The sequence below is a fragment of the Coregonus clupeaformis genome, chromosome 35 (genome assembly GCF_020615455.1).
Source record: "Coregonus clupeaformis isolate EN_2021a chromosome 35, ASM2061545v1, whole genome shotgun sequence".
Lineage (NCBI taxonomy): Eukaryota > Metazoa > Chordata > Actinopteri > Salmoniformes > Salmonidae > Coregonus > Coregonus clupeaformis.
Window position 1 is genome coordinate 15,927,769 of NC_059226.1, and position 22,178 is coordinate 15,949,946.

At 43.3% G+C, this 22,178-nt stretch overlaps 1 protein-coding gene across 1 annotated transcript in view; it reads left to right on the forward strand.

The window, feature by feature from the left end:
- The window catches only part of LOC121570204 (keratin, type I cytoskeletal 13-like), a 50,704-nt gene extending 28,526 nt beyond the window's left edge, over positions 1–22,178 (forward strand). Inside the window, exons 14-16 of the mRNA XM_045211152.1 lie at positions 3,595–3,723; positions 13,806–13,934; positions 22,022–22,178. Coding sequence (XP_045067087.1) covers positions 3,595–3,723; positions 13,806–13,934; positions 22,022–22,178 — 415 coding nt within the window. The remainder of the gene's footprint in view (positions 1–3,594; positions 3,724–13,805; positions 13,935–22,021) is intronic.

Sequence of the window (22,178 nt, forward strand, 5' to 3'; positions counted from 1 at the left end):
ATTCCATATGTCAGTTTAATTAATAAACTACTTATCTATCTATAGGGAGAAACCCTATCATAGTCTTCTGTTTGAAGATACTGTCCGGGATTTGGGAGTCTGTTCAATGGTAATCTCAATTCTTGATATACCCATTGATTCTTTGAAGAATACAACTAATAAATTACTCATGACCTTACCACAACTGTCTGTCTTTATCGTAACCCAAAATATAACGTTTTATTACTCCATTGTTTACAAACAACGCTGTAAACAAAATGTTTAACTTCAAAATATGGTTAAATCTATCATGTGGAAGTTGTTTCCTTGCATCTAGAGCACTGTCTATGAATCTGAGGGGTGGTACATTTCCCTAGCCCCATCCCTCAGCTGTTTACCAAAAACAAGTGGTGGGGATCCCATTTAGTTGGTTTTTCAAATCACAATACTGTAGCTTTAACACTCACTGGTCTGAGATGTCTTCTGTTACACCTGTGTGGCCACACCCATGACCAACCTTAGAAATAATCCACTCTTTATGCTCATCCAGTCAACACATTGGACTGGTTTTCCAAACATAGAAGTCTAGTCCTAGACTAGAAATGTGATGTTCAATGCAAATCTTTTGTCCAGGACTAGGTTTTAATCTGGGTACACAAGGTTATTTTGGATACATTTTGATCTAACATCAATTCATAATAGGGGGTTCATGGTATGTCAAATCTAGGCCTATACGTAGAATGAAACTATGTCAAAGAAAGATTTGCCTAAATGAATAACCAATACATGCAGCAAATAACAGATTTTGTGCGACAGTGAACTTAGTGAAGTGCCCTGAAGGGAGTTACATTATATTTTTACAGTATGTATACCAGTCAGATAAGGTCACGTACAAGGTGTTTCTTTCTGCATTGTGAGCCTGCATTCTCATAACACTATAATAGCAGTAGATATCAACCATTTATCTTACATGTAAAAAGGTTAACTTGTTCTAAATTATAGTCTTCCAGAAAACTATGTTCCTATAGGCGTCAAACTAAATCTAACTTACATTTAGCATATAGCACAAGCTAAGCATTTTCATACAGCACAAGCTAAGGATAATTACACTCCATGTTTTGCAAAAATATCAATTTATTAAAAGTGTTCTCCACAGTCAGAAAAATATGTGTGCTTGACATTGAAATGGTCTGACATATGACATTTAAAATAAAATTGACATCAAATTTACAGAAAGGCCATGTCATGTAACAGCAGGCTCTAATTTATTTGATATCATAGGCTAAATTCTTACCCCTGCCTCAGCACAAACAGGTGCACTCTTGTGCATGCAAACATACAGTGCCTTCGGGAAAGTATTCACACCCCTTTCCTGTTTCCACATTTTGTTGTGTTACAGCCTGATTGTATTAAAAAATGAAAAAGCTGAAATATCTTCAGGCAATAACTATTCAAACCGTTTGTTTTGGCCAGCCTAAATAAATTCAGGAGTAAACATTTGCTTAACTAGTTACATAATAAGTTAAATGGACTCACCCTGTGTGCAATAATAGTGTTTAACATTATTTTTAACATGACTAACACATCTCTATACCCCACACATACAATTATCTGTAAGGCCCCTAAGTTGGGCAGTGGATTTCAAACACTGATTCAACCACAAAGACCAGTGAGGTTTTCCAATGCCTCGCAAAGAAGGACACCTATTGGTAGAGGTGTAAAAATTAAAATAAAGCAGACATTGAATATTCCTTTGAGCATGGTGAAGTTAATTAATTGCACTTTGGATGGTGTATCAATCCACCCAGTCACTACAAAGATACAGGCGTCCTTCCTAACTCAGTTGCCCAAAGGAAGGAAACCGCTAAGGGATTTCACCATGAGGCCAGTTGTAGCGTTAAAACAGTTACGGGGTTCAATGGCTGTGATAAAAAATGTAAGCGACTGCTGCTTTTGTTTCATGAATTATTTCATGTGTACTTATTTAATTAAACTTCATGAGAATAGTTTCAGTTGTGAGTGGTAAGGTGGAGCTCGGTGTTAGCTGATTACTAGGTGGGGTGTCAACTAGTGTTGGCTTTAGGGATGCAAGTAGGAGTTAGCAACCTACATGTACATGTCCCACATATAATCTAACATATTTACATGAAACATATTTACGGCACTCATTTATTCTGAAATGTTGTATTTGTACAATTACATTCAGAAATTCGACTAAGAGTGAAAAGTTTGACAACCATTCCAGTCTCCCCTTCATGTCAGGATAATCAGGGACCAGTTACTCCAGGGTGGAACATCCCCAAGCAGCCAGGTATATAGAAAGTGTAAATATGAATGGGTGGGATTTAACGCCTAGACCTATTGGCCGTTAGGTATGTCAATCTAAGTAGCGTAATAAAAAAATCTAAATCCAACGCATCCGCTGTCGCCCTTCGCATCTCGTTCGAGATGTAGCAGAGCTACGGCACTGTTTTGTCAACCAGGAACATCCGAAATCGGTCTTCTCACCAAAGCGTCTGCAGCATCAAGCGGTATGCACAATATAGGTATTGCTACAGCAACCTGTTTCTCTCCCCAATCAGGGCAACCTCCCTGTCTCCCCAGACTCTGACCACGGCCAGCAATCTAACCTCCTCCCTACTATGTTTAGAAAACATATTTGTAGGCCGAAAGTGTGGGGGAAAGCACTAATCATGTTTATGCAACCTAATAATCACCCTTAAAAACTTCCAGAACCACTTTAATTTTTATTTCAAATTGAGTAAATCTACAAGAGAAATTGGCCACCCTAGTCATAGGAATGTGACATTGCACAGCGAAAGCTGGTTTTATTTCTCCTTTCTCATTATTTTCTTCTTGATTTCAATATGGAATGAGTACTGGTATTTGCACATTCTGTTTCGTATTGATTAAAAGGTAATTTTAAGAAAAAAAGTAACATCTTGTTTTTTAACAATAGTAGCAGTTCATTCAATTGGGGCAGGCACTTTGGGGCATGGGGGTGCACGAGATGTTCCCACATGATAAAAGGGGGCATGAGTGAAAGGTTTGGAAGCACTGGCCTAGGTGATTATGTAGGGTAGGCTATCAATTCAGCTACATATTTTGTATGACAGTGATTTTTTGAGTGGGTCTCCAATGCAAGATGCTGCATTGGAATGTTGAGTCAGTTGATTCACAGGACTGAGAGGAAGGGGGTCCCTCTGGCAGGTCTTCTAGGCTCCTACACATGTGCAGTCAACGTGCTCTGTTCATAAACCTCAGGTGTCTCAGCTTTGTCTTTGAGTTTAGTAACCATTTTAGAAAGACCTACTACATAGTGGAAGTTATTGAGCTTTTGAAAGGGTTTGGTCTGATCTCATTGTTTTAAGTCTGGGATTTAAACACACTATCAGACTATTTTCACCAAACTGGGACAGAATAATGTAGATTGTTTTTTGTTATGATACTGTAAAACTCAGTTATATTCTGCTGGTGTTTGAAAAGAATGATGACTATCAAACAAAAAATAGTCAACACAGCAGGCTAAACCTATCTGAGCATAAGACCAGTGACTTTACCACAGATTAACACATCCTTTTCTCCCTCTCCTCCTCCTCCTCCTCCTCCTCCCAGACACCTGGGCAGCTGTGGGGCCCTGGCAGCACGGTGTGCCACCCTTCCCCCTGTCCTCCCCCTCCTCCAGACCACACCCTCCCGCAGCTTCATTAACCTGGCTGCCACCATCACTGCCCGCTGGATGGAGTACTCTGAGAGCCGCACACTAGGTTGAGACATCATCACACACACAACTCCTCTCTGCCCTCTTTCTTGTCAGCCCCTGTTGACCAGAGGTGATTCTAAAGCCCCACTTTCCTATTCTCAACTCCAGTAACCTTCAGTTAACATGTGGTTGGATTGAAATAGACCTGAGCATATCATATCTGTAGTATATCACAGGCCAATGTTTACTCCTGACTTATTTTTTTCAAGTGTATCTGAGTAGTCTTATGAGTATTTTCTTGATGGATCCCCCTATCCTTCCACATCCAGTTAATATGACCCTACTGTAGAAAGGGGAGACTCTCACGAACACGATGGTGATCTCTGTTCTGCTCTACATTGAATAAGTGTCCCAGGACTCGTCTAAAGGTAACCCATGTACAAATGAATGGAAGTATGGAGGTAGTTTTGGTGCTCAACAAAAATAAGGGCTTAAATATGTGTAATATATATATATACATATTTCCTGAGCTTTCTTATATCTCCTAGGTATAGGACAGACACTTCAAAACCGTATTCCTTATGATTAATTTTTGACTATCTTTTTGACATTTATGAATGTGTTTGTTAATCAATGCATTTCTATAGCTATAGCAGTAAAGGCCAAATTCAATATTTTATCAAAACATGTTTTTAATATAATCTTTGATACTTAAAGGGTTCGTAAAATTCAAATCAAAAAAGCTAAATGATCCATGGTACGACCTTCCTAAAACAATTCCATATGTCAGTTTAGATTAATAAACTACTTATCTATCTATAGGGAGAAACCCTATCATAGTCTTCTGTTTGAAGATACTGTCTGGGATTTGGGGGTCTGTTCAATGGTAATCTCAATTCTTGATATACCCATTGATTCTTTGAAGAATATAACTAATACATTACTCATGACCTTACCACAACTGTCTGTCTTTATCATAACCCAAAATATAACGTTTTATTACTCCATTGTTTACAAACAACGCTGTAAACAAAATGTTTAGCTTCAAAATATGGTTAAATCTATCATGTGGAAGTTGTTCCTTGCATCTAGAGCACTGTCTATGAATCTGAGGGGTGGTACATTTCCCTAGCCCCATCCCTCAGCTGTTTACCAAAAACAAGTGGTGGGATCCCATTTAGTTGTTTTTCAAATCACATACTGTAGCTTTAACACTCACTGGTCTGAGATGTCTTCTGTTACACCTGTATGGCCACTCCCATGACCAACCTTAGAAATAATCCACTCTTTATGCTCATCCAGTCAACACATTGGACTGGTTTCCAAACATAGAAGTCTAGTCCTAGACTAGAAATGTGATGTTCAATGCAAATCTTTTTGTCCAGGACTAGGTTTAATCTCTGGGTACACAAGGTATTTTGGATACATTTTGATCTAACTGTCACGGTTAACTAAGCCAGAACCCAGAAGCAGACCAGGACCACGGTACGTGAGACAAAGGTGAGTGTTTATTTATAGAGTCCGAGTGAAGCTGAATAATCCAGGGAACAGAGCGGGTGGCGTGGATGGGTTGTTGAGGGTGCCGTGGTTGGTCCGGTACTGGCTCGGCAGCCCCGACCATCAGGCAGAGGTTGGGTGAAGGTTCGGGTGAGAGACTGAGACAGAACAAACGGAGGTGAGTAACACAGCAAATCAACAAGGTGCAAAACAACAAAACTAACGCTAGAACTCAAAGGCTGATATCGCTGACAAACATACTGTTCATGGCTAACCATCCGGCAGGGAACTGGATGTTGGGCAGAGCCTAAGAAGGGTGATGATCAGGACCAGGTGTGCAGATTGCTGATGGGATGGGTGCGGAAAACCAGAGCGCTCCCGGAGCGTTCCCGACCTCGGGAAACTGGAAATACGAGCGAAACACTAGTCACCAGACAGGACCCGACTCAGACAGCCGGGATCGTCCCAGTAGCCCCCCCCTCGATCCAACGCCACCGGACGGATTTCCGGAGCGCCAGGATGGAGGCGGTAGAAGTCACTGATGAGGTCTGCGTCTAGGACCTGTCGCCGCGGAATCCAACTCCTCTCTTCAGGGCCATACCCTCCCAGTCCACGAGATACTGGAAACCCCGGCCCCGCCGTCTGGAATCCATGATCGACGACCGTGTAGGGGACCACCTCCGATCATCCGAGGAGGAGGAGGAGGAGGCGGAGGAGGCAACAGAGGACTGAGGAAGACAGGCTTGAGGCAGGAGACATGAAAGGTGGGATGGACTCTGAGCGTCCTCGGTAGTTTGAGTCGAACTGCCACTGGATTGATCACCTTCTCCACCACAAACGGACCAATGAACTTTGGCAACAACTTCCTAGACTCAGTCCGTAACGGAAGATCCCGTGTGGCCAACCAAACCCTATCTCCGATGGTATAGGTGGGAGCGGGAATCCGGCGACGATTCGCCTGGAGCTGATACCGGTCCGAAACTCTAAGGAGTCTGGCCCGAGTGCCAGGTCCGGTGGCAACCGCCTGATGGGCCTGAACAGAAGGCACTGAGAGCTCCTTCTCCGAGAAGGAAACAGGAGGTTGGTAGCCATACAGGCACTGGAAGGGAGACATCCCAGTGGCAGATGTAGGGAAGAGTATTGTGGGCTACTCAACCCAAGGCAACTGGAGACCCAGGAGGTGGGGTTGGAAGAGACCAGACAGCGTAGCGTTGATTCCATCTTCTGGTTGGCTCTCTCCGCCTGACCATTGGATTGGGGGTGAAAACCAGATGTGAGACTGACCGTAGCTCCACGGCCAAACAGAAGGACTTCCAGACAGCAGAGGTAAACTGAGGGCCACGGTCGGAAACGATTCACTGGGCAAACCGTGGACCCTGAAAACCTCCTAACCAGGATCTCGGACGTCTCCGAGGCAGAGGGGAAGCTTGGCAATTGGCACAAAGTGGGCGAACTTGCTGAATCTGTCCCACGATAGTCAGAACGACCGTGTTCCCCTCAGTAGCGGGGCAACCCCCGTGACGAAGTCCAGGGCCAGATGCGACCATGGTCGCGGGGAATAGGAAGGGGGTGAAGTAGTCCAGAGCTGGGCCGATTGGTACTCTTATTCTGCGCACACACTGGACAGGCAGCAACAAAACCCGGGTATCCTCGGCCACGGCGGGCCACCAAAAGCGTCTGCGAAGAAACGCCATAGTCCGAGCCACGCCAGGGCGACAAGCCATCTTGCTGACGTGGGACCATTTGAGGACAGCAGGACGAACCGACTCAGGCACAAACAACCGACCGGGTGGACCGTTACCGGGACCGGGCTGAGTCCGGGGCGCCAGCACCTCCTCCTCAATCTTCCATAACTGCTCCTCACGACGCAGTTCCGGGGAGGGGATTGTCTCGGTCTTGGACCCACTCTCCTCCGTCTTGGAGAACATCCGGGACAAGGCGTCCGTCTTGCCGTTCTTAGATCCAGGTCGGAGCGTCAGGGCAAACTTGAATCGTCCGAAAAACAACGCCCACCTGGCCTGACGGAGTTGAGGCGTTTAGCCGATTGCACGTAAGCAAGATTCTTGTGGTCCGTCCACCATAAACGGTTGCTCCGCCCCTCCAACCAGTGGCGCCACTCCTCCAAGGCAAGTTTCACCAGAGAAGCTCCCGGTTACCCACATCGTAATTCCTCTCCGCAGGCGAAAGGCGGCGAGTAGTAGGCGCAGGGATGGAGTTTACTGTCCGTGGAGCATCGCTGCGACAGGATGGCGCCAACTCCCACATCAGACGCGTCCACTTCAACGGCAGAACTGACGGGCCGTGTCGGTTGAGAGAGAATCGGTGCGTTGGTGAATCGCCTCTTCAAATCCAGAAACGCTCGATCCGCCTCCGGATTCCACTTGAAGGTCCTGATGCTGGAAGTCAAGGCAGTTAACGGAGCGGCCACACGGCTGTAATCCCGGATGAATCTACGGTAGAAATTGCAAACCCCAAAAATCTCTGGAGCTGCAATCTCGTACCCCGGCTGGGGCCCATTCCAGAACCGCTCTAACCTTCTCCTGGTCCATCCCTAATCTCTCCCCTGGAGATGATGTACCCGAGAAAGGATGTCGTGTGGGCGTGAAACTCGGACTTCTCGGCCTTCACAAACAGGCGATTCTCCAACAATCGCTGCAGAACCTGCCGGACATGCTGGACGTGGTCGGAAGGTTCCTTCGAGAAGATCAGAATGTCATCCAGGTAAACAAACACAAAGAGACCGATCATATCTCTCAGGGCGTCGTTCACCATACTCTGGAATACCGCTGGAGCATTGGTCAGTCCAAAGCGGCATCACCTGATACCTCGAAGTGACCCATCGGTGTATTGAAACCCGTCAACCACTCGTCCCCCTCTCTGATCCGGACCAGGTGATACGCATTGCGTAGGGTCTAGCTTGGTGAACACCGTAGCACCCTGTAAGGAGTCGAAGGCAGAACTCATCAAGGGCAGGGGATACTTGTTCTTGACCGTGATGTCATTCAACCCCCGATAATCAATACACGGTCGAAGAGAGCCATCCTTCTTACCCACAAAGAAGAATCCTGCCCCCAGGGGTGATGGACGAGGGACCAACGAGACCAGCAGCTAGGGACTCCTTGATGTAGGTCTCCAACGCCTCACGTTCAGGTCGGGAGATGCTGTATAACCTTCCCTTGGGGTAGACAGCTCCAGGGACCAGGTTGATGGCACAATCATATGGTCGGTGGGGAGGAGTGACAGAGCCTTCTGCTTACTGAAAACTTCCCCAAATCGTGATATGTCTCGGGAACCAGGGACAAATCTGGGGGTTTAGCCTCAATCACCTGACTGGGAACCGAATGGGGGGCAGGCAGTCTTGAGACAGTTAGCATGACAATCAAGGCTCCAACTCGTTACCTTGCCCGTCACCCAATCGACGTGGGATTGTGTTCCTTCAGCCAGGGGTATTCAGGACCAGAGGAACATGGGAAGACGGCAGAATGAAGAATGAAATCATCTCAGAATGATTCCCCCGACAACCGCATCTTAACCGGTTCAGTCCTCATCGTGATACGTGCCAGACTACTGCCGTTCAGAGTGGTAGCTTCAATGGCTTCCGCAATTGCTCCTTGGAAAGCCCCAGCTGTTCCACCAACTCGCATCTAAAAGCTTCCATCGGCACCTGAATCGATAAAAGCGTTAATCGCTAAGCTCTGATTCCTGTTCATCAGGGTAGCCGGAAACGGGTCTGACAGAGGTATTGAGAGAGGTCGAAACTGGCTCGCCAAAAGTCCTCCCAACTTTAGCGAGCCGCGCGGAGCGACCCGACTGGATCCTGAGAAGCTGATCGGTTGGACGGAACCCATTGCTTCTCCCTCCTTCGCTCTCGGACTCGATTATCCACCCGAATAGACAAAGCTACCAAGCTGTCCAGGTCACTAGGCTCCGGATAGAGATCAACTCATCCTTGAGCTGCTCCGACAGACCCTGGTAAAAGGCCGCTTGCAGAGACTCCTCGTTCACCCATCTCTCCACAGCCAACGTCTTGAACTCGATCACGAAGTCGGCCACGCTGCGAGTTCCTTGGCGAGCGAAAACAGGCGCCTAGCTGCGTCCCTCCCTCGGACGGAATGGTCGAAGAGCTTCCTCATCTCGGCCGTGAACCCCTGGTATGAAGCCATGCAGGGATCCTGTCAGTTCCCAAACGGCTGACGCCCACTCAGCGCTCGACCACGCAGCAACTCAATCACAAAGGCTATCCTAGCCTTGTCTGTGGCATAAGTAGGGCTGTAGATCGAACACTAGTCCACACTGCATAAGGAAGGAACGGCATCTTCCCAGCTCTCCCTCATACTTATCCGGGCGTCGGAACCTTGGGCTCACGGATGGACACAGCTTCAGAAGCGGCAGGCGAGATGGTGAAACCGTTAGTGGATCCTCCACCGGACACTTGCGTTGGTTCTGGACCTCCGTCAGACCGGTAGAAAGGTTCGAACTGACAACGCGATCTCCTGTAGTACCGTGCTATGATAGCCCAACATCTTCTCCTGCTGGGTAATAGCATGGCGGAACAGAGTCCAGGTCCGCTGGGTTCATCTGGCCGGATCGTTCTGTCACGGTTAACTAAGCCAGAACCCAGAAGCAGACCAGGACACGATACGTGAGACAAAGGTGAGTGTTTATTTATAGAGTCCGAGTGAAGCTGAATAATCCAGGGAACAGAGCGGGTGGCGTGGATGGGTTGTTGAGGGTGCCGTGGTTGGTCCGTACTGGCTCGGCAGCCGCCGACCATCAGGCAGAGGTTGGGGTGAAGGTTCGGGTGAGAGACTGCAGACAGAACAAAACGAGGTGAGTACACAGCAAATCAACAAGGTGCAAAACAACAAAACTAACGCTAGAACTCGAAGGCTGATACGCTGACAAACATACTGTTCACGGCTAACGATCCGGCAGGAACTGGATGTTGGGCCAGAGAGCCTAAGAAGGGTGATGATCAGGACCAGGTGTGCAGATTGCTGATGGGATGCAGGTGCGGAAAACCAGAGCGCTCCCCGGAGCGTTCCCGAACCCTCGGGAAACTGGAGAATACGAGCAGGAACACTAGTCACCAGACAGGACCCGACTCAGACAGCCGGGATCGTCACACTAACATCAATTCATAATAGAGGGGGTTCATGGTATGTCAAATCTAGGCCTATACGTAGTAAGGAAACTATGTCAAAGAAAGATTTGCCTAAATGAATAACCAATACATGCAGCAAATAACAGATTTTGTACGACAGTGAACTTAGTGAAGTGCCCTGAAGGGAGTTACATTATATTTTTACAGTATGTATACCAGTCAGATAAGGTCACGTACAAGGTGTTTCTTTCTGCATTGTGAGCCTGCATTCTCATAACACTATAATAGCGGTAGATATCAACCATTTATCTTACATGTAAAAGGTTAACTTGTTCTAAATTATAGTCTTCAGAAAACTATGTTCCTATAGACGTCAAACTAAATCTAACTTACATTTGCATATATCACAAGCTAAGTAAGCATTTTCATATAGCACAAGCTAAGGATAATTACACTCCACCCTTTTGCAAAAATATCAGTTTACACAGTGTTCTCCACAGTCAGAAAAATATGTGTGCTTGACATTAAAATGGTCTGACATATGACATTTAAAATCAGATTGACATAAAATGTACAGAAAGGCAATTTCTCGTAACACAGTCATAGCAGTATATATCAACAATTTATTACATTTACATTTGAGTCATTTAGCAGACGCTCCTATCCAGAGCGACTTACAGTTAGTGAGTGCATACATTTTCATACTGGGCCCCCTGTAGGAAACGAACCCACAACCCTGGCGTTGCGCGCCATGCTCTACCAATTGAGCTACAGGGGACTTTATCTTACATGTAAACGGTTAACTTGTTCTAAATTATATTCATAACACTGTCATAGCAGTATACATCAACAATTTATCTTACATGTAAAGGGTAAACATTTTCTAAATTATAGTCTTCCAGAAAACTATGTTCCTATATTCATCAAACTAAATCTAACTTACATTTAGCATATAGCACAAGCTAAGCATTTTCATACAGCACAAGCTAAGGATAATTACACTCCATGTTTTGCAAAAATATCAATTTATTAAGTGTTCTCCACAGTCAGAAAAATATGTGTGCTTGACATTGAAATGGTCTGACATATGACATTTAAAATAAAATTGACATCAAATTTACAGAAAGGTCATGTCATGTAACAGCAGGCTCTAATTTATTTGATATCATAGGCTAAATTCTTACCCCTGCCTCAACACAAACAGGTGCACTCTTGTGCATGCAAACATACAGTGCCTTCGGAAAGTATTCACACCCCCTTTACTGTTTCCCACATTTTGTTGTGTTACAGCCTGAATTGTATAAAAAATGAAAAGCTGAAATATCTTCAGGCAATAACTATTCAAACCGTATGTTTTGGCCAGCCTAAATAAATTCAGGAGTAAACATTTGCTTAACTAGTTACATAATAAGTTAAATGGACTCACTCTGTGTGCAATAATAGTGTTTAACATTTTTTTAACATGACTAACACATCTCTGTACCCCACACATACAATTATCTGTAAGGCCCTAAGTTGGGCAGTGGATTTCAAACACTGATTCAACCACAAAGACCAGTGAGGTTTTCCAATGCCTCGCAAAGAAGGACACCTATTGGTAGAGGTGTAAAAATTAAAATAAAGCAGACATTGAATATTCCTTTGAGCATGGTGAAGTTAATTAATTGCACTTTGGATGGTGTATCAATACACCCAGTCACTACAAAGATACAGGCGTCCTTCCTAACTCAGTTGCCAAAGAGGAAGGAAACCGCTAAGGGATTTCACCATGAGGCCAGTTGTAACGTTAAAACAGTTACGGAGTTCAATGGCTGTGATAAAAAAATGTAAACGACTGCTTTTGTTTCATGAATTATTTCATGTGTACTTATTTAATTAAACTTCATGAAATAGTTTCAGTTGTGAGTGGTAAGGTGGAGCTCGGTGTTAGCCTGATTACTAGGTGGGGTGTCAACTAGTGTTGGCTTTAGGGATGCAAGTAGAAGTTAAGCAAACCTACATGTACATGTCCCAGCATGATAATCTAACATATTTACATGAAACATATTTACAGCACTCATTTATTCTGAAATGTTAATATGATACAATTACATTCAGAAATTCAGCTAAGAGTGAAAAGTTTGACAACCATTCCGAGTCTCCCCTTCATGTCAGGATAATCAGAAGGACCAGTTACTCCAGGGTGGAACATCCCAAGCAGCCAGGTATATAGAAAATGAAATATGAATGGGTAGGATTTAACCCCTAGAGCCTATTGACGCACCGGTATGTCAATCTAAGTAACGTAATAAAAAAATCTAAATCCAACGCATCCGCCTGTGTCGCCCTTCCTTATCTGCGGTTGAAAGTGGCAGAGCTACAGCACTGTTTGTCAGACCAGGAGACATCCCGAAAATCGGTCTTCTCACCAAAACGTCTGCAGCATCCGAACGGTATGCCACAGATATAACGGTATGCTACAAGCAAGCCTGTTTCTCTCCCCAATCAGAGGCAACCTCCTGTCTCCCCCAGACTCTGACCAGCGGCAGCAATCTAACCTCCTCCCTACTATGTTTAGAAAACATATTTGTAGGCCGAAATTGTGGGGGAAAGCACTAATCATGTTTATGCAACCTAATAATCACCCTTAGAAAACTTCCAGAACCACTTTAATTTTTATTTCAAATTGAGTAAATCTACAAGAGAAATTGGCCCACCCTAGTCATAGGAATGTGACATTGCACAGCAGAAAGCTGGTTTATTTCTCCTTTCTCATTATTTTTCTTCTTGATTTCAATATGGAATGAGTACTGGTATTTGCACATTCTGTTTCGTATTGATTAAAAGGCTAATTTTAAGAAAAAAAGTAACATCTTGTTTTTTTAACAATAGTAGCAGTTCATTCAATTGGGGCAGGCATGGGGCATGGGGGTGCACGAGATGTTCCCACATGATAAAAGGGGGCATGAGTGAAAAGGTTCGGAAGCACTGGCCTAGGTGATTATGTAGGGTAGGCTATCAATTCAGCTACATATTTTGTATGACAGTGATTTTTGAGTGGGTCAATGCAAGATGCTGCATTGGAATGTTGAGTCAGTTGATTCACAGGACTGAGAGAGGAAGGGGGTCCCTCTGGCAGGTCTTCTAGGCTCCTACACATGTGCAGTCAACGTACTCTGTTCATAACCCTCAGGTGTCTCAGCTTTGTCTTTGAGTTTAGTAACCATTTTAGAAAGACCTACTACATAGTGGAAGTTATTGAGCTTTTGAAAGGGTTTGGTCTGATCTCATTGTTTTAAGTCTGGGATTTAAACACACTATCAGACTATTTTCACTAAACTGGGACAGAATAATGTAGATTGTTTTTGTTATGATACTGTAAAACTCAGTTATATTCTGCTGGTGTTTGAAAAGAATGATGACTATCAAACAAAAAATTGTCAACACAGCAGGCTAAACCTATCTGAGCATAAGACCAGTGACTTTACCACAGATTAACACATCCTTTTCTCCCTCTCCTCCTCCTCCTCCTCCTCCTCCCAGACACCTGGGCAGCTGTGGGGCCCTGGCAGCACGGTGTGCCACCCTTCCCCTGTCCTCCCCCCTCCTCCAGACCACACCCTCCCGCAGCTTCATTAACCTGGCTGCCGCCATCACTGCCCGCTGGATGGAGTACTCTGAGAGCCGCACACTAGGTTGAGACATCATCACACACACAACTCCTCTCTGCCCCTCTTTCTTGTCAGCCCCTGTTGACCAGAGGTGATTCTAAAGCCCCACTCTCCTATTCTCAACTCCAGTAACCTTCAGTTAACATGTGGTTGGATTGAAATAGACCTGAGCATATCGTATCTGTAGTATATCACAGGCCAATGTTTACTCCTGACTTCTTTTTTCAAGTGTATCTGAGTAGTCTTATGAGTATTTTCTTGATGGATCCCCCCTATCCTTCCACATCCAGTTAATATGACCCTACTGTAGAAAGGGGAGACTCTCACGAACACGATGGTGATCTCTGTTCTGCTCTACATTGAATAAGTGTCCCAGGACTCGTCTAAAGGTAACCCATACAAATGAATGGAAGTATGGAGGTAGTTTTGTGCCAACAAAAATAAGGGCTTAAATATGTGTAATATATACAGTGGGGAAAAAAAGTATTTAGTCAGCCACCAATTGTGCAAGTTCTCCCACTTAAAAAGATGAGAGAGGCCTGTAATTTTCATCATAGGTACACGTCAACTATGACAGACAAAATTAGAAATAAAATTCCAGAAAATCACATAGTAGGATTTTTAATGAATTTATTAGCAAATTATGGTGGAAAATAAGTATTTGGTCAATAACAAAAGTTTCTCAATACTTTGTTATATACCCTTTGTTGGCAATGACACAGGTCAAACGTTTTCTGTAAGTCTTCACAAGGTTTTCACACACTGTTGCTGGTATTTTGGCCCATTCCTCCATGCAGATCTCCTCTAGAGCAGTGATGTTTTGGGGCTGTCGCTGGGCAACACGGACTTTCAACTCCCTCCAAAGATTTTCTATGGGGTTGAGATCTGGAGACTGGCTAGGCCACTCCAGGACCTTGAAATGCTTCTTACGAAGCCACTCCTTCGTTGCCCGGGCAGTGTGTTTGGGAACATTGTCATGCTGAAAGACCCAGCCACGTTTCATCTTCAATGCCCTTGCTGATGGAAGGAGGTTTTCACTCAAAATCTCACGATACATGGCCCCATTCATTCTTTTCCTTTACACGGATCAGTCGTCCTGGTCCCTTTGCAGAAAAACAGCCCCAAAGCATGATGTTTCCACCCCCATGCTTCACAGTAGGTATGGTGCAACTCAGCATTCTTTGTCCTCCAAACACGACAAGTTGAGTTTTTACCAAAAAGTTATATTTTGGTTTCATCTGACCATATGGCATTCTCCCAATCCTCTTCTGGATCATCCAAATGCACTCTAGCAAACTTCAGACGGGCCTGGACATGTACTGGCTTAAGCAGGGGGACACGTCTGGCACTGCAGGATTTGAGTCCCTGGCGGCGTAGTGTGTTACTGATGGTAGGCTTTGTTACTTTGGTCCCAGCTCTCTGCAGGTCATTCATTAGGTCCCCCCGTGTGGTTCTGGGATTTTTGCTCACCGTTCTTGTGATCATTTTGACCCCATGGGGTGAGAACTTGCGTGGAGCCCCAGATCGAAGGAGATTATCAGTGGTCTTGTATGTCTTCCATTTCCTAATAATTGCTCCCACAGTTGATTTCTTCAAACCAAGCTGCTTACCTATTGCAGATTCAGTCTTCCCAGCCTGGTGCAGGTCTACAATTTTGTTTCTGGTGTCCTTTGACAGCTCTTTGGTCTTGGCCATAGTGGAGTTTGGAGTGTGACTGTTTGAGGTTGTGGACAGGTGTCTTTTATACTGATAACAAGTTCAAACAGGTGCCATTAATACAGGTAATGAGTGGAGGACAGAGGAGCCTCTTAAAGAAGAAGTTACAGGTCTGTGAGAGCCAGAAATCTTGCTTGTTTGTAGGTGACCAAATACTTATTTTCCACCATCATTTGCAAATAAATTCATAAAAAATCCTACAATGTGATTTTCTGATTTTTTTTCCTCAATTTGTCTGTCATAGTTGACTTGTACCTATGATGAAAATTACAGGCCTCTCTCATCTTTTTAAGTGGGAGAACTTCACAATTGGTGGCTGACTAAATACATTTTTTCCCACTGTATATATATACAGTGGGGAAAAAAAGTATTTAGTCAGCCACCAATTGTGCAAAGTTCTCCCACTTAAAAAGATGAGAGGGCCTGTAATTTTCATCATAGGTACACGTCAACTATGACAGACAAAATGAAAAGAAATTCCAGAAAATCACATTGTAGGATTTTCTATGAATTTATTTGCAAATTATGGTGGAAAATAAGTATTTGGTCAATAACAAAAGTTTCTCAATACTTTGTTATATACCCTTTGTTGGCAATGACACAGGTCAAACGTTTTCTGTAAGTCTTCACAAGGTTTTCACACACTGTTGCTGGTATTTTGGCCCATTCCTCCATGCAGATCTCCTCTAGAGCAGTGATGTTTTGGGGCTGTCGCTGGGCAACACAGATTTTCAACTCCCCTCCAAAGATTTTCTATGGGGTTGAGATCTGGAGACTGGCTAGCCACTCCAGGACCTTGAAATGCTTCTTACGAAGCCACTCCTTCGTTGCCCGGGCGGTGTGTTTGCGATCATTGTCATGCTGAAAGACCCAGCCACGTTTTATCTTCAATGCCCTTGCTGATGGAAGGAGATTTTCACTCAAAATCTCACGATACATGGCCCCATTCATTCTTTCCTTTACACGGATCAGTCGTCCTGGTCCCTTTGCAGAAAAACAGCCCCAAAGCATGATGTTTCCACACCCATGCTTCACAGTAGGTATGGTGTTCTTTGGATGCAACTCAGCATTCTTTGTACTCCAAACACGACGAGTTGAGTTTTTACCAAAAAGTTCTATTTTGGTTTCATCTGACCATATGACATTCTCCCAATCCTCTTCTGGATCATCCAAATGCACTCTAGCAAACTTCAGACGGGCCTGGACATGTACTGGCTTAAGCAGGGGGACACAGCAGGATTTGAGTCCCTGGCGGCGCAGTGTGTTACTGATGGTAGGCTTTGTTACTTTGGTCCCAGCTCTCTGCAGGTCATTCACTAGGTCCCCCGTGTGGTTCTGGGATTTTTGCTCACCGTTCTTGTGATCATTTTGACCCCACGGGGTGAGATCTTGCGTGGAGACCCAGATCGAGGGAGATTATCAGTGGTGTTGTATGTCTTCCATTTCCTAATAATTGCTCCCACAGTTGATTTCTTCAAACCAAGCTGCTTACCTATTGCAGATTCAGTCTTCCCAGCCTGGTGCAGGTCTACAATTTTGTTTCTGGTGTCCTTTGACAGCTCTTTGGTCTTGGCCATAGTGGAGTTTGGAGTGTGACTGTTTGAGGTTGTGGACAGGTGTATTTTATACTGATAACAAGTTCAAACAGGTGCCATTAATACAGGTAACGAGTGGAGGACAGAGGAGCCTCTTAAAGAAGAAGTTACAGGTCTGTGAGAGCCAGAAATCTTGCTTGTTTGTAGGTGACCAAATACTTATTTTCCACCATAATTTGCAAATAAATTCATTAAAAATCCTACAATGTGATTTTCTGGAAAGAAAATTCTCAATTTGTCTGTCATAGTTGACGTGTACCTATGATGAAAATTACAGGCATCTCTCATCTTTTTAAGTGGGAGAACTTGCACAATTGGTGGCTGACTAAATACTTTTTTCCCCCACTGTATATACATATTTCCTGAGCTTTCTTATATCTCCTAGGTATAGGACAGACACTTCAAAACCGTATTCCTTATGATTTATTTTTTGACTGTCTTTTTTGACATTTATGAATGTGTTTGTTAATCAATGCATTTCTATGGGCTATAGCAGTAAAGGCCAAATTCAATATTTTATCAAAACATGTTTTTAATATAATCTTTTGATACTTAAAGGGTTCGTAAAATTCCAAATCAAAAAGCTAAATGATCCATGGTACGACCTTCCTAAAACAATTCCATATGTCAGTTTAGATTAATAAACTACTTATCTATCTATAGGGAGAAACCCTATCATAGTCTTCTGTTTGAAGATACTGTCTGGGATTTGGGAGTCTGTTCAATGGTAATCTCAATTATACCCATTGATTCTTTGAAGAATATAACTAATACATTACTCATGACCTTACCACAACGGTCTGTCTTTATCATAACCCAAAATATAACGTTTTATTACTCCATTGTTTACAAACAACGCTGTAAACAAAATGTTTAGCTTCAAAATATGGTTAAATCTATCATGTGGAAGTTGTTCCTTGCATCTAGAGCACTGTCTATGAATCTGAGGGTGGTACATTTCCCTAGCCCCATCCCTCAGCTGTTTACCAAAAACAAGTGGTGGGGATCCCATTTAGTTGTTTTTCAAATCACATACTGTAGCTTTAACACTCACTGGTCTGAGATGTCTTCTGTTACACCTGTTTGGCCACTCCCATGACCAACCTTAGAAATAATCCACTCTTTATGCTCATCAGTCAACACATTGGACTGGTTTTCCAAACATAGAAGTCTAGTCCTAGACTAAAAATGTGATGTTCAATGCAAATATTTTGTCCAGGACTAGGTTTAATCTGGGTACACAAGGTTATTTTGGATACATTTTGATCTAACATCAATTCATAATAGAGGGGTTCATGGTATGTCAAATCTAGGCCTATACGTAGCAAGGAAACTATGTCAAAGAAAGATTTGCCTAAATGAATAACCAATACATGCAGCAAATAACAGATTTTGTGCGACAGTGAACTTAGTGAAGTGCCCTGAAGGGAGTTACATTATATTTTTACAGTATGTATACCAGTCAGATAAGGTCACGTACAAGGTGTTTCTTTCTGCATTGTGAGCCTGCATTCTCATAACACTATAATAGCAGTAGATATCAACCATTTATCTTACATGTAAAAGGTTAACTTGTTCTAAATTATAGTCTTCCAGAAATCTATGTTCCTATAGACGTCAAACTAAATCTAACTTACATTTTGCATATATCACAAGCTAAGTAAGCATTTTCATATAGCACAAGCTAAGGATAATTACACTCCACCCTTTTGCAAAAATATCAGTTTACACAGTGTTCTCCACAGTCAGAAAAATATGTGTGCTTGACATTAAAATGGTCTGACATATGACATTTAAAATCAGATTGACATAAAATTTACAGAAAGGCAATTTCTCGTAACACAGTCATAGCAGTATATATCAACAATTTATTACATTTACATTTGAGTCATTTAGCAGACGCTCTTATCCAGAGCGACTTACAGTTAGTGAGTGCATACATTTTCATACTGGCCCCCCGTAGGAAACGAACCCACAACCCTGGCGTTGCAAGCGCAATGCTCTACCAACTGAGCTACAGGGGACTTTATCTTACATGTAAACGGTTAACTTGTTCTAAATTATATTCATAACACTGTCATAGCAGTATACATCAACAATTTATCTTACATGTAAAGGGTAAACATTTTCTAAATTATAGTCTTCCAGAAAACTATGTTCCTATATTCATCAAACTAAATCTAACTTACATTTAGCATATAGCACAAGCTAAGCATTTTCATACAGCACAAGCTAAGGATAATTACACTCCATGTTTTGCAAAAATATCAATTTATTAAGTGTTCTCCACAGTCAGAAAAATATGTGTGCTTGACATTGAAATGGTCTGACATATGACATTTAAAATAAGATTGACATCAAATTTACAGAAAGGCCATGTCATGTAACAGCAGGCTCTAATTTATTTGATATCATAGGCTAAATTCTTACCCCTGCCTCAACACAAACAGGTGCACTCTTGTGCATGCAAACATACAGTGCCTTCGGAAAGTATTCACACCCCTTTCCACATTTTGTTGTGTTACAGCCTGAATTGTATAAAAAATGAAAAGCTGAAATATCTTCAGGCAATAACTATTCAAACCGTTTGTTTTGGCCAGCCTAAATACATTCAGGAGTAAACATTTGCTTAACTAGTTACATAATAAGTTGCATGGACTCACTCTGTGTGCAATAATAGTGTTTAACATTATTTTAACATGACTAACACATCTCTGTACCCCACACATACAATTATCTGTAAGGCCCCTAAGTTGGGCAGTGGATTTCAAACACTGATTCAACCACAAAGACCAGTGGAGGATTTCCAATGCCTCGCAAAGAAGGACACCTATTGGTAGAGGTGTAAAAATTAAAATAAAGCAGACATTGAATATTCCTTTGAGCATGGTGAAGTTAATTAATTGCACTTTGGATGGTGTATCAATACACCCAGTCACTACAAAGATACAGGCGTCCTTCCTAACTCAGTTGCCAAAGAGGAAGGAAACCGCTAAGGGATTTCACCATGAGGCCAGTTGTAACGTTAAAACAGTTACAGAGTTCAATGGCTGTGATAAAAAAATGTAAACGACTGCTTTTGTTTCATGAATGATTTCATGTGTACCTATTTAATTAAACTTCATGAAATAGTTTCAGTTGTGAGTGGTAAGGTGGAGCTCGGTGTTAGCCTGATTACTAGGTGGGGTGTCAACTAGTGTTGGCTTTAGGGATGCAAGTAGAAGTTAAGAAAACCTACATGTACATGTCCCAGCATGATAATCTAACATATTTACATGAAACATATTTACAGCACTCATTTATTCTGAAATGTTAATATGATACAATTACATTCAGAAATTCAGCTAAGAGTGAAAAGTTTGACAACCATTCCGAGTCTCCCCTTCATGTCAGGATAATCAGAAGGACCAGTTACTCCAGGGTGGAACATCCCAAGCAGCCAGGTATATAGAAAATGAAATATGAATGGGTAGGATTTAACCCCTAGAGCCTATTGACGCACCGGTATGTCAATCTAAGTAACGTAATAAAAACATCTAAATCCAACGCATCCGCCTGTGTCGCCCTTCCGCATCTGCGGTTGAAAGTGGCAGAGCTACAGCACTGTTTGTCAGACCAGGAGACATCCCGAAAATCGGTCTTCTCACCAAAACGTCTGCAGCATCCGAACGGTATGCCACAGATATAACGGTATGCTACAAGCAAGCCTGTTTCTCTCCCCAATCAGAGGCAACCTCCCTGTCTCCCAGACTCTGACCAGCGGCAGCAATCTAACCTCCTCCCTACTATGTTTAGAAAACATATTTGTAGGCCGAAATTGTGGGGAAAGCACTAATCATGTTTATGCAACCTAATAATCACCCTTAGAAAACTTCCAGAACCACTTTAATTTTTATTTCAAATTGAGTAAATCTACAAGAGAAATTGGCCCACCCTAGTCATAGGAATGTGACATTGCACAGCAGAAAGCTGGTTTATTTCTCCTTTCTCATTATTTTTCTTCTTGATTTCAATATGGAATGAGTACTGGTATTTGCACATTCTGTTTCGTATTGATTAAAAGGCTAATTTTAAGAAAAAAAGTAACATCTTGTTTTTTTAACAATAGTAGCAGTTCATTCAATTGGGGCAGGCATGGGGCATGGGGGTGCACGAGATGTTCCCACATGATAAAAGGGGGGCATGAGTGAAAAGGTTCGGGAAGCACTGGCCTAGGTGATTATGTAGGGTAGGCTATCAATTCAGCTACATATTTTGTATGACAGTGATTTTTGAGTGGGTCAATGCAAGATGCTGCATTGGAATGTTGAGTCAGTTGATTCACAGGACTGAGAGAGGAAGGGGGTCCCTCTGGCAGGTCTTCTAGGCTCCTACACATGTGCAGTCAACGTGCTCTGTTCATAACCCTCAGGTGTCTCAGCTTTGTCTTTGAGTTTAGTAACCATTTTAGAAAGACCTACTACATAGTGGAAGTTATTGAGCTTTTTGAAAGGGTTTGGTCTGATCTCATTGTTTTAAGTCTGGGATTTAAACACACTATCAGACTATTTTCACCAAACTGGGACAGAATAATGTAGATTGTTTTTGTTATGATACTGTAAAACTCAGTTATATTCTGCTGGTGTTTGAAAAGAATGATGACTATCAAACAAAAAATTGTCAACACAGCAGGCTAAACCTATCTGAGCATAAGACCAGTGACTTTACCACAGATTAACACATCCTTTTCTCCCTCTCCTCCTCCTCCTCCTCCTCCTCCTCCTCCTCCTCCTCCCAGACACCTGGGCAGCTGTGGGGCCCTGGCAGCACGGTGTGCCACCCTTCCCCTGTCCTCCCCCCTCCTCCAGACCACACCCTCCCGCAGCTTCATTAACCTGGCTGCCGCCATCACTGCCCGCAGGATGGAGTACTCTGAGAGCCGCACACTAGGTTGA